Source organism: Pipistrellus kuhlii, unplaced genomic scaffold, assembly GCF_014108245.1.
Source record: "Pipistrellus kuhlii isolate mPipKuh1 unplaced genomic scaffold, mPipKuh1.p scaffold_m20_p_11, whole genome shotgun sequence".
In the NCBI taxonomy this organism is placed as follows: Eukaryota; Metazoa; Chordata; class Mammalia; order Chiroptera; family Vespertilionidae; genus Pipistrellus; species Pipistrellus kuhlii.
In genome coordinates this window covers 42299421-42325909 of record NW_023425416.1, presented here as the reverse complement: position 1 = coordinate 42325909, position 26489 = coordinate 42299421, and the positions used below count along the sequence as shown (strand labels likewise).

Below are 26489 nucleotides of genomic sequence, written 5' to 3'. Positions count from 1 at the left end.
TTGTGGGTTCTTCTTACTGAAATGACTGGTTAGTTCACTGAGGATAATCACACTTTAAAGAGACATGGTATAAAGTTTTTGCCTTGCTCTTTGTTTTCCATGTAAGATGGAGCAGCTTTTCAGATTTTATATGAATTCAGAACCAAAAATATTATGTTTTGGGATACATGTATCTATAAAAGTGAAGTGAAAAGTTTGAATAGCCATTTAAATACATATGTGGCTTTTCTTTGAAGAGAAAAAGGAAAAAAGGAAGTGACTTGATTATGGAAATATGCATTTATAATCTTTCCTTTTTAAAAAAAAATCCTCACCCAAGAATAGGTTTTTATTGATTTTAGAGAAAGAGAAAAAGGGTGAGGGAGTGAGGGAGGGAAACGTTGATTGGTTGCCTCCCATACAACCCAGACCTTGGATGGAACAGGCAACCTTTTATATGTGGGATGGCACTCCAAACAACTGAGCCATCTGGCCAGGGCAATTCATACTTTTTTTAATCTGAAGTCTTGAAGATAACTTATATTTTAGAATTCAGAATATGTTAGATATTAGAAAAATAATACAGTTATACACCATATATTTTATAACAACCCAAGCTGGGTTTGGGGCTGACCTTATAATCAAGCACATTAATGTTTTTTTGCAGTAGGGAAAATAAAGACAATAAATGGGCTAATGTCAGTTCATATTATGTTTTGCCATACACACTGAGTTCAAATCAGTTCAGATTTTGCTGCCAGATAAATTTAAAAGACAAAAGACTTTTAGAGCTTTTTTGGCTTTTAGGCATGCTGATAAGGAATCATGGGCCTACAGGAGGACAACTGTGCTTACTGTGGACAGTTTTCAAGTGTAATTTGAAGGCAGCATAAGATAAAGCCTTAGCCTACTTGGGCTTGTTTTTCCCCTCCCTCTCTTTGCTTGTCCTCCTCTCCCTTCTCTTATTCACTTTATCCCTCTTTTTCCTCCTCCATTTCCCCCTCGTCTATTTCTATTTCTTCCTCTTTCTCTTCCTTGCATTCTCCTCCTTTTCCTCTTGCCCAAGTCTTCCTCCATCATCTCCTTTATTTCCATCTCCCTCTCCCTTCTATAACCATTTCTTTTTTCTCTCTATCCTCTCTTCCTCCTCCTCCATCATCTCTATTTGTTTCTCTGCCACCATTTTCATCTCTTTTTCCTCTTATCAGGACCTCTGCTCCTTCTCTCCTTTTTCATCTCCATCATACACGTAGAGCCTGCTCACATTATTCGTTTGTATATGTTCATCTTGTTCTGTTTCTGCACCAAACCACAGTATTGTCTTTTTCAAACATTGGAGTAAGAACAGAGGTATCAACATAATTATAATTATAGATTGCTTTCTGTCTTTGACCCTTTTTATTTGTTCATTCAGTAAATATTAAAGTTCCTATTATATGGAACCTAGGAGATTTTTTGTGTGATTTATTTTGAAGTTCATTAATGAGCCCTTGAGCTGTGTCTAATCTGTTGTGTCTCCCAACTGAGTTTAAATCTCAGTTATTTTTATTTCTAGAAGTTTTTAAAAATCTTGGTCGTTTATAAAAATCAATGTCATTTTTTTTTTAATATATATTTTCCTCATCTCTGAAGTTATTTTGAAGCCTGCGTGGTAAAAGGTTCCAAGTATAGATATTTTAGAGTCTGTGCTTGATAATTCTAGGATTTAAAGTGGATCTGTTTCTATTGTCTATTTCTTTCTATTCTTGCTCCTGGTGTCTTGTTTCATCTCATGCTAAGTGACCTTTGGAAAATTACTTTGAAAATAACATGAGGCCATAGACTTTCTTCTAGGAAAATTTTGCATTTGCTTTGACTGTTGCTTGGGAGTACTACAAGTGTGAGCCTACCGAGTTTAAAGGTTTTAGTGTCTTGACTGCCTAAGCATTTGACCTAAATGAAGTACTCAATTTAATTTACTTCTCTATGGCCCTCTTAAGAAAAGTTTGAAAAGATGAAAAGACTAGAAGAAGTTAAGGTCTTGCCCTAGGTAACTTGGCTCAGTGGATAGAGCTTCGGCCTGTGGATTGAGGGTCCAGGGTTTGATTCCGATCAAGGGCACATGCCCAGGTTGCTGGCTCAATCCGGGGGTGGGGGGTGGGGGGGGTATGTATGCAGGAGGCAGCCAATCAGTGATTCTCTCTTATCATTAATATTTCTATCTCTCCCTCTCCCTTTGTCTCTGAAATCAATAAAAAAATATATTTTTAAAAAGTTAAAGTTTTACTTGTGGCTCACTTTTAACCTTGAGGATACAGTTAATTCTTGAACAACTGTACAACCCCACCAAATACAGTTGAAATTGTGCATATAACTTCTGTCTGACTCCCCCAAAACTTAACTACTCTCAGTAATTACCCCTGTGGGTACCAAAATCAGATGCTGAATTCCCCTATATAAAATGGTATAGTCAGTGCATACAGTAGCCCTTCACATCTGTGGCTTCCCACCTGGAGGTCTAAACAGTACAGATATTTATTTTTAAAAATCTGCATAACAGTACACAGTTCAAACCTTTGTTCATGGGCAACTATATACGATATATACTCATTTGTATGTCAGCTTTTGGTGGGAAGACTCTTCTGTTCAAGTTTGCATCTTATGTGAGTTTTGAATTTTGTTCCCTTTGCCCCACAGGCCTTCGGAATAGAAGTTCAAATAAAAAAAAAATCAATAAAATATATTTAAAAAAATAAATAAATAAAACAAAAAAAAATAAATGTTTAGGTGGCAATTTAAAATATTAATTATTGTTGTCATATATTACCTACAACATTATTGCTTATGAATGTATGTGATTTTTTAATCACAAAACTATTAAAGCAAATTTGCCAGAAAAAAAAAAATATATATATAGTGGTTTTGTTCTTACATTTCTTAGTATTTTGTCAGGTATTTTTATTGTTTATCAGGAGATATTTTTTAAATGTTTATAGTTAGTCTTTGGAATTTTGTTTCAAATAACCTATTAAAGCTTTTACTGGAGATCAAAAGTCTCCCTACTGTGAAATGTGTTCTTCTGAGCATTATTCCGCATGCTGGAGACATGGCAGTTGGCAAAATAGAAGTTCTCACCCTAATGGACAATACATTTCAGTGAGAGGAGAGAAATAATAACCAGAATAAGTAAAATATATAAATGGTAAGTATTAGGGAGAGAAATAAAGGATGGAAGTATAGGGGTAGAACAGTAGTGTCAGAATTTTGGGAGGCTTACAATTTTATCATCTAGACTGAGAAACCTCTTTGAGAAAGTGGTAGATAAGTAAAGATTTGAAGGAAGTGAGTTTGAAGGAGTAAACAGTGTGGCTAAGAGGCAGAAGGGTATTCTAGGCAAAGGGAACATGTATAGAGACCCTGATATGAGTCGCAGCAAGGACGTTGGTGAAGCTGGATTGGAGAGAAAACTGGATATTGAGTAGAAGATGAGGTTAGAGAGACTTAAGATCTTGTAGATCTTGGAGTCCTGGTAGGCCTTTTATGGAGTCATAGGAGGATTTAGAAGCAATGTGACATGACTTTGTTTAAGTCACAGCACATTATGCTGAGAGTAAATCCTGAGGGACAATGGTGGGAACCAGGAACAAGAGTTAGTTATGATATTTATCCCAGGATTGTTGTAGGTAATGAGGTTATAGCACTTCCAGTGCAACTTCTAGTTCACTCATAAAAGTATTTCAGGAAGTGAGAAGTGCTAGGAAACAATATAACTGATTTGTTCTGATAGTTTATAGTTATTAAGAAAATATCCTGCCGAAACCGGTTTGGCCTGTGGACTGAGAGGTCCCAGGTTCGATTCCGGTCAAGGGCATGTACATTGGTTGTGGGCACATCCCCAGTAGGGAGTGTGCAGGAGGCAGCTGGTCGATGTTCCTCTCTCATCAATGTTTCTGGCTCTCTATCCCTCTCCTTCCCTCTCTGTAAAAAATCAATAAAATATATTTTTTTAAAAATAAAATAAAATAATCCTATCTAATAAAGAGGAAATATGCTAATTGCCCATCACACCCTCACAAGATGGAAGCACCCACGGCCAATAAAGAGGGAATATGCTAATTGACTGCCTCACCCTCACAAGATGGCAGTGCTCAGTCCCCTCAGCCCTGCCTCATCCAGCCACAGTCCCCCAATCCCCTGAGCCCCGTCTCATCCAGCCTCAGTCCCCCAGTCCCCACAGCCCCACTTCATACTGCCTCAGTCCCCCAGTCCCCTTAGCCCTGCAGGGGAAGGGAGTTGGGGATGATCATACCAGCAGGGGAGCAGTTAGACATCAATCAGCCTGGCAGGTGAGTGGTTAGGGGGCTTTCAGGCTGGCAGGCAAAGTGGTTAAGGGCATTTAGGCAGGCAGGCAGGTGAGTGGTTAGGAGCCAGCAGTCTTGGATTGTGAGAGGGATGTCTGACTAAACCAACAGTTGGACATCTCCCTAGAGGTCTCAGATTGGAGACGGTGCAGGCTGGGCTGAGGGACACCACCACCACCACCACAACCCCCTCCTTCCTATGTGAATTTTGTGCACCGGGTCTTTAATTTTTAATAAAAGGCATATATTCTTTTCTTGTATGCCTGAACCCTACCTCAAAAATAACAGATTTAGCCGAAACTGGTTTGGCTCAGTGGATAGAGCGTTGGTCTACGGACTAAAAGGTCCCAGGTTTGATTCCGGTTCAAGGGCGTATACCTTGGTTGCGGGCACATTCCCAGTAGGGTGTGTGCAAGAGGCAGCTGATAGATGATTCTCTCTCATCGGTGTTTTTAACTCTCTATCCTCTCAATTCCTCTCTGTAAAAATCAAAATATATTTTTAAAAAAATAACATTTATTTTAGTATATAGATTATAAAAATAATTTAAATAAGTTCCTGAGATTGAATATAGGCTTGATATTTCTTTTAATACATAAAAAGATAATGACATAAAAAGAAAATATTTTAAGCCTAGAATATTTATAACCTCTAAATAATTTGCAAACTTTTTAATTGGGGGCTTGTGATGATATAGCTATACAAATTTTCTTAGTTTATAGACTAAAAAGATAGAACTTTATTAGAAGTGGGTAAAACTTTATTGCCCTCTATGGTTATAGTTTTGCCTATTTATTTATTTTTAGTTCTTTTTTTTTTCTTTATCTATTTGAAGCTGTGTAGTGGTTCATAAAAATTTAGCGTTCTGGATTTACTCCTTTATCATTATTAAAAGTCTCTCTTTATCTCTAGTAACGCTTCTTCAAGCTGCTTGTTTGAAGTTAGTATAGCTATACCAGCTTTTTTTAGTTGGTGTTTGCCATGGTCTGTCTTTATATCATTTTAATGAGACCTTATATGTAAAATATATTTTATTTAAGCAACCTATTTTAAAAATTATGTCTTGCCCTAACCGGTTTGGTTCGGTGAATAGAGTGTCGGCCTGTGGACCAAAAGGTCCAAGGTTTGATTCCGGTCAAGGGCGTGTACCTTGGTTGTGGACACATACCCAGAAGGGGGTGTACAGGAGGCATCTGATCTATGTTTCTCTCTCATTGATGTTTCTAACTCTCTATCCCTCTTCCTTCCTCTTTGTAAAAAAAAAAAAAAAATCAATAGAATATATATTTTAAAAATTATGTCTTGGTCTTTTACTGGGAATATTTAGTTAATTTACATTTAAGTAGTTATTGCATACCTGGTTTTATTTTTGCCACTTTATCTTTTATTTTATCTACTTGTTTTTTGTCTCCTTTCCTGCTTCTTAACTATTCAATTTTTAAAAATCATTTTAGTTCTTTTAGTTTATTTACTCTTATTTTAGTGGTTGCTTTAGAGTAGGGATTGGCAAACTATTTCTTACAGACTAAATCCAATTGCCCTCCTGTTTTATACATATAATTTTATTGAAACACAGCCACACCTATTTGCTTACATATCATGTATCACTGCTTTGGCACTACAGGGGTATAATTGAGTAGTTGCACAGAGACACTACATACATATATGTTTGTGTGTGTGTGTGTGTGTGTGTGTGTGTGTGTGTGTGGTTTGTAAAGCCTAAAACATTTATTATCTGGCCTTTTATAGACTAAGTTTGCCAACTCCTTCTGAAGGGCAGTGATCCTTAAATTTGCTCATGCTTACATCAATATCACTAGGAGGTCTTGTTAATATTGCTGGGCCCCTGTTTCCAGAGTTTCTGATTCAGAAGATTTGGGTTAGGGTCTAAGAATTTCATTTCTAATAGATTGCCAGGTAATGCTCAGCTACTGGTCCCGGACCACACTCGGAGTACCACTGCTCTAGAGGTTACAGTATACATATTTGAATTCATCCCAAACTGGCAGCAAACTCAAATGTCCATCAATAGTAGAATGGATATTAATAAATTGATGTACATTCATATACTAGAAAACTATAAATAATGAAATGAATCTTCCAAACATTATATTGAGTGAAAAGAAGCCAGGTACCAGAGTACCTATTATATGATTCCTTTTATATCAAGTTCACAGCTGGGTAAAACAAACTATGGTGTTCAAAGTCAAGACCAGTTTACTTCGGAAGGAGCTGGTGAATTTAGGAGGTTCAGTGAGGGTGCTCACAGGATGCTGATAATGATCTATTCTGGAGACTGGTTACGTTGGAATCTTCATTTTGTGAAAATTCATTGAGCTGCATAGTTGTGATTTGTATACTTTTCTCGGCCTTATTTTGATAAGTTAAAAACTAATTTCTCAGTATTTGAGAATGTTAAGAGTTAAATTTTTTTAAATAGAGACATTTACTCTTTTAAATTCTTGTGTGTTTGTAGGACAGAGTACTGTTTCCATGGGAACCTCTGGCTACTTTGTTTCAATACTCATCTTTCCTTAGATTTGTGTGTCTACTGTCTCTCTAAGCTACATTTTTTACATGGTGGGCAAAGATAAAATTTATTTGGAATTGTATTAGGGTTTTTAACACAGCAGTCTACATAGAGCACAGGTTTTAAGTGATCCACACTGACTACCTTACAGTATTATGCTAAGAAAGAAAAATAATATTGTTTAACTAGAACAAGGGTGGGGAATCTTTTTTCTGCCAAGAGCCATTAGGATATTTATAACGTCATTCGCTTAATATAAATCACTTAATATGAATTTATGTTTCTATGAAAAAAAGCTCCTAGATTTATTGAATTTTGAGTCCCATTTGTAGTTGCCTTATCAGGGCCAGGACAAATTGATTGCAGGCCTTATATGGCCTGTGGGCCGGACCTTCCCTACCTGAACTTGAAGGTACTTTTTTCCTATAAGTTGTGCTATTTAAGGAAAACACTTGCAGAAATGGAATGTGGCTTTATATTAGGGTGTCTGTTTGACGCTCTTGTTTTTAATTAAACAATTTTTAACGTGTATTTCCTTTAAATATATATTTGAGATTGTAGGGATGATTATTTCTCCTTGATTTGGGTATTTGCATAGGTAAGGAAAGCAGATTGAAAGGGAAAGATTCTGGTATATTGATCTGAAGCCTGTGGTAAAGCTGCCTCTTTGCCTCGCCCATCTTGTTTGTCCTGGTTGGATTGTGCAGGGTCCTAGAGAAAACCAACTTCTCCGACGAATAAAATGCATAGATCTTGTGGGGGTGGGGTGGCAGTGGGGGTGTTTCATTTTATACACAGAGATGATATTAGTGTGGTCATTCATGAAGATTATAAAAGGAGCTTTATGGAATATTTTTGAATCATTTATGAGAACAATTGTTCAGTTTGGTTTCTGTGACCTAAATAAACAGCAAATTGTTAGATTACAGAGTTAATTAGGTACACTAATGAGCACTGTGATATTCTATGGTTTAATGATGCAATAATAAGCACATCAGCAGAATGAATATTGCATAAAATCTTATTTTTCTATTTGTATAAAATTTCAAGTAAGCTAAATAAGAGATTACAAATTTAGGTTTATAAACCTGTAGTATTGAATGCCTTTGAAATTTTGGATACAGAATAAGGATTACAGCTGCAAAGAGATTTTTAAAATACATGGAGAATTTTTACCTTTCATCTGGCAGTAGCTGCCATAAGATGATGTCACCTTATAGCTGATTGGCTGTTACAGTACCTAGTGCAGGGAAGAGAAAGAAAAATGCCGGCACAGACCTCAGTGGTGGTTCTGTGGTTGTTTCTATCTATTTTTGCTAGAATCTTTGATTAGTCTCAAATCTACTGCATTTGGCCATGTGAACCATTAGGAGCATCCTGGGGTGAGGAAAATTAAGAGCTTTCAGAGGAATGAGGCGACTGATTTGCAAACGGATCTGTGATTGTAAGTGCAGAATCTGGGTGTAAGGACTAAGGCAGGGTGTGCTTGAAGATGCACTATGGGAGGAGCTGGCAGGAAATGCTTATTAGTAGCAAAAAAAGGAAAATTGCCTTTTCTATCTTTAGAGTTAATATATTTGGTTTTATGTTTTGACTTTATAGATATGTGTAGTAAATATGGTAATACTGCAACCTGATTTTAAATTACACTTGGTTATTTTATAGAGTGTTAGCCATTATATAAATGCTTATTCAGAGGAGCTTTATTTTCTTTATATATCTCACAAAGTTCTGATTTTATATGTAGCTTTATTTGTTTTTTTGAGCCTTATGGAAAATGGAGCAAAGCTTAGATCTCTTAAGATACATTTTGCTAATGCTTTGTACAGATAAAAGCTTCGATGATGAAGAATCAGTGGATGGAAATAGGCCATCATCAGCTGCTTCAGCCTTCAAGGTTCCTGCACCTAAAACATCCGGAAATCCTGTCAACAGTGCAAGGAAGCCTGGTTCATCAGGTGGCCCTAAAGTTGGAGGTAATGTAAATCCATTTCAAATCTGATTTGCCCTTGGTATGGCCACACATACTTAGAACTTCAGAGGAATATGTTTATTCATGACTGCAGCATAGTTGCAGATATGGAGTCTTTTGCAACACACAGAAGAATGTGCTGCCTTTTCAAAATGTTTAAAATGTTTTATATTGTATGTGAATTACTATTTTCTTGAACAAATTTATTTTTCAGATGCTATTTTTAAAGGGAGATATTTAAGGGAGTTTTTTTTCTTTTTTATTTATCTTGAGGAAGCATGTTTTTCAGAATTTGACTTAATTTTCAGGTGCTATAGTTGTTAGAGAAATACCTATTTATTTGATGTTTTTATGCTTTCATCAAGGTAGTAAATTTTAAATTCTCCAACATTGGAAAAATGGTTGAAAATGCTGGATATGGAATCATTTGTCACAAAAGGAAATGGGTGGTGGTCAAGTAAAATTTCCTCAAAAATTGTTTCTGAATTAGATAATAATAAATAGTAAAAACAGATTTTATGCAGTTGTGGTGCACATGTACATTATTTGAATATATTAGAACTGTTTCTAGCATATTTTTTATTTCAATTTTTTAAAATGTGTATATTTTTCATATACTTATTAGAAAGCTCTGAGTACTTTTCAGGTGCTAATTTCTGCCATGTTTTTCTGATAGGATGAATCCTATACAAATAAGGGTAAATGTTTAATACCAACAGTTTCTTTTTTATCTCTCTTTTTTTTTTTTTGTTAATAAATTTATGTTCAAATTTTAGAAAGAGATTTTTAAAAAATTAATGATAACTTGTGGGGAAATCATAGTGTTTAGGATTCCCCTCCCCTCTTTTTGTCTATCATTTATTTATTAAAAACAGAAAGGAAAACTGTGTATTTTGACCGATTTTATGAATTGTATTCTCTTGATCTTTGTATAAAACCATATATTATTTTCCAAGTCTCATTATATTCTAAATATAGGAAAACTGTCATAAATATTTTAACTATCTTTAATGTATCATATAACTAGCAAGAAAGATGGTATGGTATATATGTACATATACTTATATATGTAGGAATAAATATATACATTTATATATTTATATGCATATGAATAAATATGTGAAGTAGAAATGTCTTACTGATTTCTCTGAATATTTTGAGTAATTTACACTTTTCTCTTTGCTATTATAGAAGTGCATTTTTAGCCACATGTTAGTTATATTCTACTACATATTGTTTATTACACATTTTTATCTCTGATAAAAAGTGTATGACATTCTATAGTTTGTTCTTGGTAACAAGGCTACCTTTAGTTATCACAAGGGGATTATTTTTTCCCTTGATTTGACTTTTAGATTTCTAAACTATGATATTATCATAATTATTTCATGAATCTGTCTTATTTGACTTAGAATAGATAATATTTTAAATGCATGGTGATAATATTTTATATTGTTGTGATTCTGAGCCAGTGGTTTATAATTAGCTCTGTTTTTCATGTTTTATTTAATTTTCTTAGATGAAAATTGAGATAGTGATTTAACTACCAAAGGTCACTTAATTCTGATATTACTCAAATTGATAAAATTAGATATTCTTTTTAAAGAAACAAGAGACTTTCTTAATGCTAGACCAACCCCACCCGTACTCCACCCTTGTTTGGTTTATAGTCCTACCAGATGAAAATATTAGCTAATTTTCATGATTGTAGCCATCAGTCAATCACCATACTACATTAATCTCAGATTATATCATCATCTAGGCAGTGGCCCTTTTGGTAAAAATAAGGGAAAAACCTTCATTTTTTTTTTTCATCCACCTGCTGCTGCTTTGGGCAATAGTAGATTCATCCTATACTGTATTTGTTTTGTATGTTTATTTTGTTTGTCCAGCTCATTTAGGTTCACTGCCCATTTTCTATCTAAGAAAAGAGCTATTAGCCAAAGGACATTGATGTTCCTTCAGAAATTAATATCCCTCTTGGCTGTCCATCCTTCTTTGAAAACTTTAGATTTCCTGTTCTTGGCCGAGGCTCATTGATTTTTAAATTGGTTGTAGAAAGTTTTCTTAGAGTTTAGAACCTTTGAGTTATAAGGGACATTGGGAGTCACAAAGCTCATTTTACTATTCAAGAATACCAATTTGTTTCAAAATATTCCTCATAGATGATTATTCAGCATCTGATTAAAGTAATAATGTGGCTGCACCAGTCTGCATTCCCACCAGCAGTGCACGAAGGTTCCTTTTTCTTCACATCCTTGCCACCACTTGTTATTTGTTGATGATAGCCATTCTGACAGGTGTGAGATGGTACTTCATTGTGGTTTTATTTGCATCTCTCAAATAATTAGTGACTTTAAAGATGTTTCATATGTCTCTAGACCCGTGGCCAGCAAACTGTGGCTTGCGAGCCACATGTGGCTCTTTGGCCCCTTGAGTGTGGCTCTTCCACAAAATACCACAGCTATTTTGAAGAAGTGGCGTTAGAAAAAGTTTAAGTTTAAAAAATTTGGCTCTCCAAAGAAATTTCAATCGTACTGTTGATATTTGGCTCTTTTGACTAATGAGTTTGCCGACCACCACTCTAGACTATACATTTTCTTTCTCATAAAAACGCATAGGATGATGGGGAGTGGGGGAAGGTATATAATAGTGGTATAAGCCAGTGGTCAGCATACTACTCATTAGTCCACAGAGCCAAATATCAACAGTACAACGATTGAAATTTCTTTTGAGAGCCAAATATTTTAAACTTAAACTTCTTCTAACGCCACTTCTTCAAAATAGACTCGCCCAGGCCATGGTATTTTGTAGAAGAGCCACACTCAAGGGGCCCAAGAGCTGCATGTGGCTTGAGAGCCACGGTTTGCCGACCACTAGTATAAGCCAATCACAGTTCACCGAGTTTAACATAATACTTTCAGATAAGATTACCAAAATAAAAACAAAATTAACTTCTTCGAAATCTTGACTGAATCTACTTTTGAAGTTTTTAGAGTTTAATTTACTTCTCCCAGATATATGTTAAGATTAGAGAGATGTATGCTATTTTTAGCAGTGTCTTATCCAATTAATTAAAACCAACAGAGCCTATGTTTAATCTTTAGTGTGAGTTAGTGTTGCTTTGTTCTTTGGCTCAGTGTTCCAGCCTGTTGTCAAATTATAAATGTGTGTGGTCTTTAAGCCAAGGGAAATTATAAAGAGTTCCATACCAATATACTATTGCCATAAAAACTCATGTTACCTTTGTGCTTTACTGATTAGAATAAGGATAAAGTGAATTCCCTTAAATTGTCCATTTTCTGAATAAGATTTATAATTTTATTTTAGGAATTTAGGTAAATACATTCCCACCCCACCCCCATCTTTTTTTTTCTTTTTCTTTTTTTCTTAATGGCTTGGAATAAAATTGATGAAGATACCCAGTACTTACTTTTCTATAGATTTTAGATAATAATTTTTTAAAAGTTAATGAATGTTCTTATATATATTTTTTTCATTAATACTTTATTATCCTGTCTTTACTGATGAGCAAACTAAAATTTGAGAAGTTAAGTAGTTTGCACAGGGTCATGCATATAATAAGTGGGCAAAGCATGAAAATAATGCTATTGGATTCTGTAGTTCTGAGATTATAACCTGCAGTAATGATCACTAACTTTCAACATCCATACATCTGTTTTTTTAAAGTTCAATTAGTATGGTTACCAGAAAAATAGAATATTTGGAAATAAGCAAACCTCTAATTTTTCATTGTGAATATAAATACTTTTTAGTATTTTTTGTTGAAATTGCCTTTTTTTAAGTTGATTTTCTGAGTTATTGCCATTATTGTACCAATTATTTTGGCTCCTTTTTAAAAAGTAAAGATTGAATTAGATGATTGTATAATTGTCATTTTTTATAATTAGTACCACATTCTGAGGTTAGTGGTTTGTAATTGAGGCCTGTATATAACTATTGAGATACATCATTGACCAAATAATTGATTTTCAAAGTTCTGTCGTTCTCTCATTCAAGTGGATAGAATATTATCTCTCTCTTATTTCCATCTAATATCAAAGGCTATTTTGAAATGGTTTTGACTTTCAATTCTTATAATTAGGTAATTACCAACTCAGTAGTATTTAATGCATCTTTAGGATATTTTATATTTATTTTACTTCATTTATGTCTAACTTGGGTTTTAAGAATGTCCAAATATCTGTTTTCCTCAAATTATGCGGATCATGTCCATTTTTTCTTATCATGCAAACAAATAGTTATGTTTTTAAACAAAGATGAGAATTGGTACATATTTAATAAAACAAATCTCACAGAATTTGTTGTTTAATCTGGGAATCCATATTTTTAATTTGTAAACCTCAATTTTTTGTTTTTGAACTTTATATAAAACCAAATAATTTGTGTTTGTGTTTTGTTTTATTCCTCTTTTCTTTCGCTAATGACAATGAAAGATACTAACTCCAGATTTTAATCCTGAAGGAGTGGGGTCTTAAAAATGATCTCATCCTGATTTACATGAAGCGACTGAGCCTCATGGAGTTAAATGATGTATCCAAAATCAGACAGTTGTTAGCAGAGATGAAATGAGAATCCAGTGCTTGGCGTGTATCATCTCTGGACTATCGCCTAACAAATACTGCATGTGATACTTATTATTTTTACCCCAGATAGCAAAACAATAGGACTTACATTTGGAGTTTAGGGATTGGCCAAGCACCATTTTGTCTTAAATTACTGTGAATCCCATATCGTTGGCTGTCCATCATAAGATGCCCTTAAAACTTCGATTTTAAGGTAAATATGATTGGAGTTAGCAATAAATGTTGTTATTAATATAAGTCAACGTTACTTAACTTGCCTACTAGTTATAAGCATGCATGTTTTACGATAGCTATTTTTATTGACCTCTATTCTGTTTTACTTCATGAGCAAAACTTAATGATAAAGAAATTTCATTGTGCAAGTTTTATTTTTTGAAATATTCAGAATGTTTAAGAGAAGTTTCAAAAAATATAAACAACCAAATTCTGTGATTGAAATTAATAGGCAAACTGAAGACCCAGTCTCCTCTCAGATAAGTTGTGTGTTTTTTTCTATAGCTGTATTGAGCCCACTGTGTGCAAGACTTCATTTTTAGAATGCATTGAGGAGACCATATGGAAAGTTCAGGGTTTTAAACTTTCAAAGATAATTACAGAATCTATCAATGCTTATTATTCCACCCACCAGCGTTAATAGTGTTTGCATTTTGATCCTTCCATACTTCATTTGCGTACATATTTTGACTAAGATTTAGGTGTTAGAAAATTATAGTGTCATACCGGAAGGCAAATTGATTTAAGGTTTGCCTTTGAAAAGAATGAAATATATCATTACTATAGATCGCGCATGTGAGGAATTTCCCATTACGCTCATTATAATTGATCTGTATAAAATAGAAGTTTGTAATAACTAATTCTAGCCTTATATTTATCACATTCATTATAATATAGTTGAATTGCTAAGAAGCATTATTTCTATGATGGGCATATTGTGAATTTAAACTAATTTTTGTCAGTAACTCATCATTTTTCTTTTTTAAAAACCAATTTGTGTGTTTCCTACTAATGAAAATAATTGAAATGCATTATTTGTTCTTTTTAAACACAAAAGACATGATCACTGTTAACAAGTCAAACAGTAGAGAGATGTTTGAAAAAAAGTCATGAAAGATATCTTGCCTCTCTAATTCCACTGTCTTGAGGTTACCAGTGATAAATTTGATACATATTCTTTCACATGTTACTGTGTTTATTTATGTAAATATTGAGTTTCGATTTTATTTTTGCTCACATTAATCATACTAGTAAAAATTTTGCAACTTGCTTTTATTAAACAAAATAGCTCTTCATCCTTCAGCATTAAGAATGAGAGTTATCGCATCCTTTTAATAGGTGTACAGTATTCCATATTATTGATGTATCATAATTTAACTGCTTCCTGTTAATATCATTCAAATTGTTTGCAACTTTATTTTTTTAAAATATATTTTATTGGTTTTTAAAATATATATATTTTATTGATTTTTTACAGAGAGGAAGGGAGAGAGGGAGCTAGAAATGTCGATGAGAGTGAAACATCGACCAGCTGCCTCTTGCACACCCCCTACCAGGGATGTGCCACAACCAATGTACATGCCCTTGACCGGAATCAAACCTGGGACCTTTCAGTCCGCAGACTGACGCTCTACCACTGAGCCAAACCGGCTTCGGTTTGATTGCAACTTTAAATGCAAAAACAAAGACCCTGCCCTCCTGGAGTTTCTATTCTAGTGAGACTCAGAACGTTTAAATCCATTAATAGGAATTAACGTATTCTTTTCTGTGACTTTCATGTTGTTATTATCTGCCCATTCTTTAGTTGGGCTGTGTTGTCTTCTCATCAATTTGTTACAGTTTTTATTTTTACTTGTTTATTTTAATGTTATTTTCATATTTGAGAAAAAGACAGACAGACAGACAGACGCATCCATCCATTAGCTGCCTCCTACTGGGGATTGAGCCCGCAACCCGGGCATGTGCCCTGACCAGGAATGGAGCGCATGATCTCTCGGTGCAAGGGATGACGATCAGTCAAGTGAGCCACATCAGCCAGAGCAAGATAGTGACTTTTTTGAAGAGTCTAGGCCAGTTGTCTTTCAGATTATTTCATGTTATGGATTTGTCTGATTTCTTTAGATGATGTTCTTTTAGCCCTTTTGTTTTCTGTAACTTTATTTTTGTTTTTAAATGATATACTTACCTCCTTTTAAATACTCTCTTCTATATTCAAATTTCCTTAAATGTCCTGAGAATATAACAAGTGATTTTGTAGGGTCAGGGGGGAAAAAAATGTACTCAGTTTCTTAACTCAAAATGTCCTCTCCTGTTGGTATAGTGAAATGCAATTTCATTACTAAATGATGCAGAGGCAGCTTTCTGTGATACCATTGTAGAACTTTTATCTCCTCTTTCTTTTTATATATAATTTTATTGACTTCAGAGAGGAAAGGAGAGGGAGGGAGAGATAGAAACATCAATAATGAGGGAATTATTGATTGGCTGTCTCCTTCATGCCCCCTACTGGGGGGAGGGGGGGATTGAGCCTGCAAGCCAGGCTTGTGCTCTGACTGGGAACTGAACCATGGCCTCTTGGTTCAGCGGTTAATGCTCAACCACTGAGCTAAACCATCTGGGTTCATTAATGTTTGTTATTTTTTCCCTAAAAGGTTTTCATTTTTTTTTTTTTTTTTTTTTTTTTTTTGGTTTGGTTTGGCTTGTACCTCAAAATATTTGTTATTATGGGACATAGTTTTTGTTTTGTTTTTTAATTATAAAACTTTTTTGAAAGAATTTTTAAAAGACATAAGTAAATGGGCATACTACTTTCCTGGGTAGGCAAACAATATTACAAAGCTCTCAGTTTTCTCCAAACTTATCTATAGATTCAATGCATTGTCTTTTTTTTTTTTCTCGTCTTTTTTTTGAGGTATAAGTGACAAAATGATATTAAGTTCATTTGAACAACAAAATGAAGCTCCATAAGTAGAGCTTTATTGGAATACAGCTTTGCTTGTTCATTTGCATATTGTCTGTGGCTGCTCTGGCACTACAATGGCAGAGTTGAATAATTCCAACAGAAACCATATATCCCAGAAGGCCTAAAATACTATCTGGCCCTTTACAGAAAATTTTATCTCTGTTTTAGAGTGGTTAGCAACTAAGCAAAGTTCTTCCGTTCTGTTTTATATCTTTTAGTGTGATTGTTGACCCAGTTATGTTTCAAAGAGCTTAAGTCAAGTTGGAAGCCAACATTGCTCCCTCCTTCAGCCCTCTCTCTACTTGTGCTCCTGCTCTCAAATTTGTTTTTTTCTAAATACATCTCCTTTTGATATGTATACTCACTCTTCTTTTCTTGCTTTAATAGTTGACACTAGGGCCCATTACTCTTTTTATCTCTCTTGTAGTATCCATTCTCCCTACTGGTGCTAAAAGTATTTTATAGTTTTTTAGGTGAATTTTTAAAGCTACTTAGGAATAGAATGATGATTGTGAGATGAAAGTGATTTAACAGACTTTTCTCTTATGCAGGGATCCTTTTTTAACTTTATTGGCCAGACAAAACCAAGGTGAGGGGAAATATTAGGCAAACTAGGGTGCTAAAACAGTTTACTGTAATGCATACCAGAGAGAAGCAAGGCTAGAGTGGGGAGCTCAGCATATTTTCTGTTGTACACTATTCACATACCCAGTACACTCCGATTGGCAGCAGCTCTGCTTACACAAAGTGACTCTCAAAAGATAGGTGTCAGGTAGATTGGGAGCAACTATTCAAACTATGCAAGTTCTTGCTAAATTGGTAATGCTCATGTCCAAAATAGAGACCTAATTGTCACCTCTGAGATCATCATAAAGCTGCATTTAGTAATATTTGAAGCCTTTCCACTCTGCAGCTTCTGTGGGATTTTAAAAGCCATGTGATTTCTCCTTCTCCCTTTCCTCCCCACTAGCTTATTTGGCCCTACTCATTAGACAGAACTTACTGGATAATAAAGGTATTATGAATAGAGTGGATTTTCAAAGTTAGGCTTTCCTATGTAATGTTCCTAATCAATGGCCCATTTTTTTCTGGCCTTATTTGGGACTTAACCAGGTGCTCTGCATCCCCTTGAAGGTTTTTGACATTATGCTGTGGAGTTAACATTCTGTCCTATGTATAATACCTTTTGTATTCTGCATATACACTGTAGTAACTCTTTTTTAAAATATATTTTTAATGATTTCAGAGAGGAAGGGAGTGGAGGAGAAAGATAGAAACATCAATCATGAGAGAGAACCACTGATTATTAATAGCTGCCTCCTGCAAGCCCCTTGCTGGGAATCGAGCCTATAACTCGGGCATTGTGCCCTTGACCAGAACCGAACCCAGGACTCTTCAGTCCATAGGCCAACACTCTATCCACTGAGCCTAACCAGCTAGGGCTACCCTGTAGTAACTCCTGATATTGTTCTTCCCTTTGCTTTTCCATTCCTCTGTAAAATTGTCTTCCACAGTTCAGCACACTGGGTTGTTAACTTCTGCTCTGATACATCTGGGCAGGTCTCCTCTATCAGTTGAAGTATATACTTTCCAGGAATCAATTGTGTGTTCCCAGATATGCCTAATGGTTGCTCTTGTTATTGTAACAAAGTAAATTGCAAGAAGTGATGTATAAATGTACAAAATATTAATGAGTGTGGAAAGTTTTATCTTTCTTTTTTAATGAAAATTGCTAAATGTTGAGGAACTACTTGATAAAGTTATGTCTCTAAAGAATTTTCTGTTTAGTGGTCGTGTAAGACAATTGTGAAAGATCTGGAAGAAATTTTAAAAATCAAGGTTTTACACGCCTATTAGAGGACCTACTGTCAAAAACAGTAAACACCTTTTAAGAGATTTGTAAATGAATGTAATCCTACCTAATAAAAGAATAATATGCAAATTCTGCTCCACAAGCCACACCCACAAGTCACACCCACCAGTCAGTCAAAGCATATATGCAAATTAACCCCAACCAAGATGGCTGCGGCCACAGAGGCTTGGGTATCTGTGGCAACGGAAGAAGCCAAGCTTTCTGCCTGCCCTAGCAGGCCTAAGCCTCCACTCCAGGCTACAAAGTTTCAATTACACAAGATACATAAGTCCCAAACAGAAACAGCTGCCACCATGGAACAAGCAGGGGGCTTGGCTCCGCTCCAGGCTATAAAGTTTCCATTGTAGAAGGTAAATAAATTCCAGTTACCAGGGCCTCCCTCCACTTGGGTCGCTGGGGGGCGTGGCCAGCCTGCAAACCACCACAGGCCCCTCACTCAGGCCACCACACGCCCCAAGGGAACCCCCACCCTGATCCAGGACACCCTTCAGGGCAAACCAGCCGGCCCCCACCCATGCACTAGGCCTCTATCCTATCTAATAAAAAGGTAATGTGCAGATTGATCATCACTTCAATACACAATATGGCTGTCCCCATATGGACACAAGATGGCTACCACAAGATGGCCAGCAGGGGACGGTAGTTGGGAGGCACCAGCCCTGCAAGGGAGGGCAGTTGGAAGTGATCATTCCTGCAGGGGAGGGCAATTAGGGGTGACCAGGCCGGCAGAGGAGGGAAATTGGGGACAAACAGGCTGGCAGGAGAGCAGTTAGACATCAATCAGGCTGGCATGGGAGTGGTTAGGGGATGATCAGACTGGCAGGCAGAAGTGGTTAGGGGCAATCAGGAAGGCAGGCAGGCGAGCAATTGGGAGCCAGCAGTCTTGGATTGTGAGAGGGCAGTCGTACATCCCTCAAGGAGTCCCAGATTGGAGAGGGTGCAGGCTTGGCTGAGGGACAACCCCCTCCCCGCCCCTGTGCACAAATTTCGGTCACCAGGCCTCTAATATGTTAATAAAGGTAGATATCTTATTTTTTGTTTATTCGCTTTAATTATTTTCAGTTAATCAGTAACTTGGAATGATCATTTGGATGGGGTTGAGAGTTTATTGTTTTATTGGATTTTTTTAATATTTAGGGAATAAACTGTAATTTATTTACTCTTGTAATTGAATTTCCTATAACAACCACACATTCCTTTCTCTCTTAGTTTATTAAATTGTCATTGCTTTTAATTTGCAGTTTTTATTGCCTTACAGCTTTGGTATGCTGTTCTGTGATCAAGTCACATACAAAAGTCTTCAATGGTTGTGTTTTTTGTTTTTTTTTTAAGTTGAGGCTCTTCTTACATGCCTTTGGAAATCCTGAGTATTATTTTTATTAGGATGATATTAACTTCTTAAATCCAATTTTGAAATATTAATATTTCCTTTGGCAGATGATAAACTTAATTGGGCAGGTGATAAACTTAATTGGGCAGATGATAAACTTTTAATTTTTTAATTGGAGATTTTTTTTTTTAGTTATCATTTGAGTATGTATCTTATGTAGTTGAAATCCATTTCATGTGTTGAATTCTTACCATGAAGGAATAAATATATAAAGTAGAGATAGAAACTTAAGTGTCCCTTGTGTCAGCCAGTTTTCAATTAGACAGAAACCTCAACAGGTATTCTTACCGAGAGAATTTAATATAAAGAATTGTTAAATGGGTATTGTTGAATTAATGCAAAAAGAGATCATATGAATGCGTAAAGTATCATGGAGGTAGCAGCAGTTACAGTTCACAGCTCCTATCTCTAGAGCTGGAGGAACAAAATGAGGAGGTTAAATTATTAAAACTTAAGAGACTTAGAGGAGGGGCGCTGTGGAGCCTTGATTCAAACTTCTGAGGAGGGAGTAGAGATGACCGTTGCCTCTGATGGATGCAAGTGAATGGGTTTAGTGAGTGTTTGGAAAAAGTACGAAGTGAAACCAGATGCTACTGGAAGCAGAGGTCCTTCCAGAGTTTCTAGGGTTTTGCTGATAAGACCAGGAAGCAGTCGGGTAGGGGCAGGAAGGTCCCTTCTTCCTTCAGCTCCCAGTCTCTCTTTAGCACTCCCATTGACAGGGTTTAACTGGAAGGCACTAGAATCATCACAAAAATTGTTTGCTTAATCCTAGGCCCCGTACCACTGAATATAACAGAGTGACTTTGAAGCTGAAAGACAGTAGCTTAATTACGGTTCCTAAACAACAGTTACCTATCACTTTTTGATAGTCTATGTGCAATAAAGGATGATTTGTTTGCATATTTAAGTATAATCTCAAGACTCTCATTTTTTTTCCCGCATTTGCTTTTCTGACCCCTGCAGCACACATGGATCCTGTATATCACATTTTCTATCATTGATTGACATATTGTGTCATTTAAAAATTGCTTTTCAGCTTTTAAACCTTATTCTTTGACTTCATTATCTGTAGCCTAGTTATTGTATTGGATGAGGAATGGAAGGGCTCTGTTCTTAGTTTGAATTTTATTGCCAGCCTACTACTAAGTACCTTGACTTTTCTGAAAAGTGGAGATTTTTTTCATTGCTTTTTTATCAAATGAATGTCTCTTAAAGTTATGCTCCAAAAAATTATGTTTTTCATGTTGTTATTGATGCTAAAATGCTTAAAAATAAACTTTACAAAGTAAAATTATTTTAAATTAACAGGTGCTTCTAAGGAAGGAGGTGCTGGAGCAGTTGATGAAGAAGATTTTATAAAAGCCTTTACAGATGTCCCTCCTATTCAGGTAAGGATACCAATATACTGGCTCTCCCCATGAATGTTGTCTCTGTGCCTCTTCAGATCATTGTTTTTGTCCCTTTAAAACTATTTTTTCCTGCCGAAACCGGTTTGGCTCAGTGGATAGAGCGTTGGCCTGTGGACTGAAAGGTCCCAGGTTCAATTCCGGTCAAGGGCATGTACCTTGGTTGCCAGCACATCCCCAGTAGGGGGTTGTGCAAGAGGCAGCTGGTCAGATGATTCTCTCTCATCGATGTTTCTAACTCTCTATCCCTCTCTCTTCCTCTCTGTAAAAAATCAATAAAAATGTAAAATAAAATAAAAAAATACAAATATTTTTTTCCTTAAAAGACTATGTAAAAATAAAATACTTGACTTATATTACTAAGCTATTATTTGTTGGTATAGTTAGATTTTCCAAATAATTTTTTCAGTGAGGCTGAAATTAAAGTGAATCCATATTATTGGCTTAGATATTACGTTAGCTCTCAGTTCTAGCTTGACTTTCTAACACTAGTTCAAACACCCTAAATTAACTATAGACTTTCATAGCACTGCATAATTCTCCTTGGTGATACTTTATTTGCAATTTCATATTTTATATCATTTGATTCATTTCTTTTTCTCTCTCCCTGACCAGACTATAAACTTTATAATACAAGAAACATGTCTGTTTTTGCTCACCATAGTATTCTTAGTGCCCAACATAGTATGTTTCTGTTATGTGAATATTTTTTAAGTGAATGAAAGGATAATGGTATTTGGCAAATGATAGGCTCCAGAGGAAACAAAGCATGTAGCTATCCTGGTTACTGTCTAGCATGGGGCAGTGAGGAGACTAACTTAAAACATGTCCTTTTGTAATATTGTATAATAGTGTATGAATGCATAGTTATGTTATATATCTGAAGTCATTTTGAGAAATTAGGCCTATTGTTATTAATTGGACTATTTACATTTTGATTTAAATGATAAAGCATATTAAATATTTATTTGAAATTACTCATGAATGAAGAACTAGCATAAGGTAACGGGGAAGGAAGACAAATTAAAGCACTTTATTATTGTCATAATATATTTCCATCCTCCATTAAAAATGGTGGTAGAATGGTAAATAAATAATCTTATTACTTGAAAGATTATTTTAAACACGAGGGCATAATTTTAATATTGGTTATGGTAAGAAATGTTAACCTTACAATTTTACATCTTTAAGATCTATTCTGGTCGAGAACTTGAAGAAACATTAAATAAAATCAGGGAAATTTTGTCAGATGACAAACATGACTGGGATCAGCGTGCCAATGCAGTAAGTTTTTTATTTTCTTACCCCTCTCCTCTTTTTTTCAATGTTCTTTTTCAAAAACTTGGAAATTCAGTAGTACTACTTCCTGGTATTTCAGATACTTAAGAAATAGAAAGTCTGATAAGTGATATTTCTTTCTGGAAAATACATCAAGATATTGTAGTTGGCATTTCTGACTTAGGGTAATTTTTATTGTCTTTGCTGGTCAAGTGGAACCTGTTTCACCCGTTTGTTAGTTTCTCCACCTGTGCTACTTGTTGAGTGACCAGGAAAGTGTGAGCTTCCCTGATGCCACAGGGAGGTGGCCTGTCCCTGGGGCTGCATAGTTAGTACTGTCCTCCATTCTTACAGGGTTTACCAGAAAAGCAGTTCGCTTTTCCTGCATGCTCAGTGTTTTCATAATGTCAACATAAATTCACAACAATATGGCCATTTGTCTGGCTTTTTCTTTTTTCCTCTCACACATCTCTCTCTCTGATAAAATATTTTCACAACCATGATTTTTTTTTAAAAAAAGGCCTGATGTCTTTTAATTAAGAATATTTTATTTCACTTAAATCCTTGAGATACTACTTGATAATTTTTAAAATGATATTTGCAATGTCAAAAGACTATAATTCAAAGATTGTGACTTGGACAAATTTACTTCTGAGTTACCACATGAGTGCCTCATTGTCCTCAAGAAGCGAGAGGAGGAGTTCCATTTGAAGATTCCTCTGTTCTGAGAGCCTGAGTCTCTGTTTTGATGGCATGATGGTTGGTCCTTCTGCCTCTGTTCTTTTGCTTATCCATGAATATAATTTCCAGAATTGGGCCCTTTTAAAAATAGTATCCTTAGTATTTAGTGGTAATGGTTGCACAACATTTTGATTGTTCTCAATGCCATTGAATTGTGTATTTTAAAATGATAAATTTTAGGTAAATGTGAATTTTACCACAGTTTATTAAAAAATGCTTCCTTAAAACCTTAAAATTTAGTAATCTATTCATACATTACATGTTTATTATGCATATAACCAAATCTATAATGTTTTTTTCCAGAAAGCTTCATGCTTTGGTTTGCATGTTTATTTTAAAATGTTTAACTGTTAAGATGTCTGAATGTAGTTATGTAAATAGAATGAAATGCTATTTTTAAATTTTTGTTTAAATAATGAAGTTCAGATAGCTTTAAGATTTTTTTGCACTGCCACTTTTTTTTTGGTCAATAATGGTAATTTTCTTTATTTCAGCTTAAGAAAATTCGATCATTGCTTGTTGCTGGAGCTGCACAATATGATTGCTTTTTTCAACATTTACGCTTGTTGGATGGAGCACTTAAACTTTCAGCTAAGGATCTTAGGTCCCAGGTGGTTAGAGAAGCTTGTATTACTGTAGCGTAAGTATATTCTTTATGTGATAAGTGAATGAATTTGGTACTCACGGAATCAGATCTCATTAAGTAAAGCAATAGCAAGATAACCCCCAAAAAGCATCAATGTTGATCCAAATATCATTTATATTTTAAGGATCCAATTTGAGTGATTTAAAAAAAAACATATATATATATATATATATATATATATATATATATATATATATATATATATATATATATATTGATTTAGGGAGGAAAGCGGAGGGAGAAAGAGATAGAAACATAAACGATGAGAGAGAATCATTGATGGGCTGCCTCCTGCACACTCCCTACTGGGGATTGAGCCCGGAATCCGGGTATGTGCCCTTGATTGGAATCAAACCTGGGACCCTTCATTTTGCATTTTGATGCTCTGTCCACTGAGCCAAACCAGCCAGGGCCAATTTGTGATTTAAAAAAAAAAATTCCTAACAACATATTATACCAACTGTCATATGTGTTTATATGTATGTCTAAAACCTACTGGTAGATTTTTGGTCACTAACTTTGAGTGTAAGAAGAAAGTGAATGGGTCTGAGAACTGGCTACATTCAGTTTTCTCTTTACTAATTTGGATGTTAAGCTCTATTTCTGATATTTTAGCAATTTTAGGAATTATAACATGCATTATTAACTTATTAAAATATAAAGTTAATCAGTATGTTTGTATTCTTCTAAAATTTAAGGATGGTAAAATTCCTCTCCATTTGAATACTTTTGTTGTATATGTTGTTGAATAAACATTCCTTTGAAGATAGGGAACACAAAGATGCCTACTATTAATATTTCTAATCAGGATTGAATTGGGTGTTCTAATCAGAACAGAAAATAAAATTTAAAAACACACACACACACCAGGAAATAAAAACTATGAAGATTCAAGATAAAGAACAAATTCCCATTTTTAATGAGTGATTTAATTATCTATGCTAAAAACCATGAGAATCTATAATAAATTATTATAATTAAGGCACTTTACCAGGATTGCTAGATACAAGTCAATATACCAGTGTATCAAAATGATTGAATATCTCTCAATTGCAAAACAAAACAAAAATCCACAAAATACAACCTTGAAATGTATTTCAGCCATGGATGGTATGGCTCAGTTAGTTAGGTATTGTCCTGTGCACTGTAAGGTTGTCAGGTTGATTACTGGTCAGGGCGCATGCCCAAATTGGGGACTCGATCCCTGGTAGAGGGCATGTAAGAGGCAGCTGATTGATTGCTATTTTACTCTCACATTGATGTTTCTCCCTCTCCCTCTTCTCCTCTCTCTCTTAAAAAAAGAAAGAGAAAGAAAGAAAGAAAGAAAGAAAGAAAGAAAGAAAGAAAGAAAGAAAGAAAGAAAGAAAGAAAGAAAGAGGGAAGGAAGGGAAGGAAGGGAAGGAAGGGAAGGAAGGGAAGGAAGGGAAGGAAGGGAAGGAAGGGAAGGAAGGAAGGAAGGAAAATGTCCCATGATGAGAATTCTGCTTTTGGCCAAGACACTGTACTGGTACAGGCCTACCCCTCTTGCAGAAAGCAACAGAATATGTAAAACACCTTTTTTCAAATAATAGACAATGGTCAGAGAAGGACTATGATTCTTGAAAGAATCAAATCATGTAAACAGTATGATCAGCATAGGTTATGACCTTGAAGCACTTTCTGGACCATGGGGATGGGAGGGAGAACTCAAGCAGAGCAAGGCAGTCTCACTAAATTGAGAAGAAACAAGAGATTGGAGTTTCTGAAGGGTGAAATAGCAAAAAATAAATAAATAAATAAAATTAAATTAAAACCTCACCTGAGGATATGTTTTTATTGATTTTAGAGAGAGAGGGGAAGAGAGAGAAATACTGATGTGAGAAACATCCATCGGTTGCCTCCTATATGTGCCCCTACCAGGAATCTATCCTGCAACCTATGTATGTGCCCTCACCAGGAATTGGACCCACAACACTTTGTTGTATAAGATGATATTCTTTCCAACTCACCCACCAGGCCAGCTCAGTAGCTAAAATTAAACACAGGGCCAGAACCAGTTTGGCTCAGTGGATAGAGCATTGGCCTGCGGACTAAAGAGTCCCAGGTTCGATTCCGGTCAAGGACATGTACCTTGGTTGCAAGGCACATCCCCAGTGGGGGGTGTGCAAGAGGCAGCTGATTGATGATTTTCTCTCATCGATGTTTCTGACTCTATCCCTCTCTCTTCCTCTCTGTAAAAATCAATAATATATATATATATATATATATATATATATATATATATATATATATATATATATTTAATTTAAATTAAATTAAATACAGGTAGGACCAGTTATTTACTGTTAAATAACTGTTAAACTACTTTTTTAAAAGCATTTTTGTCTTCCTTTTTAGCCATCTATCAACAGTTTTGGGGAACAAATTTGATCATGGCGCTGAGGCCATTGTACCTACACTTTTTAATCTCGTCCCCAATAGTGCAAAAGTCATGGCAACTTCTGGATGTGCAGCAATCAGGTTCATCATTCGGGTAGGTTCTTTTCTTCTCTCCCTTACTCCTCCTTTAAAAATGTACTTAAATAAGTCATTGGTATTTTTTTAACTCCAAGGGAAAATTACTTTTGAAATATTTTTCTGATAATAAAAGCAATACATGGTAATTATAGTTATTCTAGAACATTTAAATAATGCAGAGTATTACAAAGTAAACATTTTTGAATAACATATACACCTGAGTACACGTATGCATGTTTGTGTGCTTATGTAACAGTGTTACAGGTAGTAACAGA

The 26489-nt window shown here is 35.2% G+C and overlaps 1 protein-coding gene across 50 annotated transcripts in view; it reads left to right on the top strand.

Moving 5' to 3' along the window:
• The window catches only part of CLASP2 (cytoplasmic linker associated protein 2), a 133652-nt gene that overhangs the window by 35771 nt on the left and 71392 nt on the right, over window positions 1–26489 (top strand). For 28 of the 50 annotated variants that reach the window (XM_036431752.2, XM_045579357.1, XM_045579359.1 and 25 more), the window contains 5 exons: window positions 8679–8825; window positions 20953–21035; window positions 22245–22337; window positions 23567–23712; window positions 26095–26230. In XM_036431752.2, coding sequence (XP_036287645.1) covers window positions 8679–8825; window positions 20953–21035; window positions 22245–22337; window positions 23567–23712; window positions 26095–26230 — 605 coding nt within the window. Of the gene's footprint in view, window positions 1–8096; window positions 8294–8678; window positions 8826–20952; window positions 21036–22244; window positions 22338–23566; window positions 23713–26094; window positions 26231–26489 lie in introns of those variants that run through there. The other 22 variants (XM_036431722.2, XM_036431716.2, XM_036431735.2 and 19 more) reach the window with 3 other exon arrangements.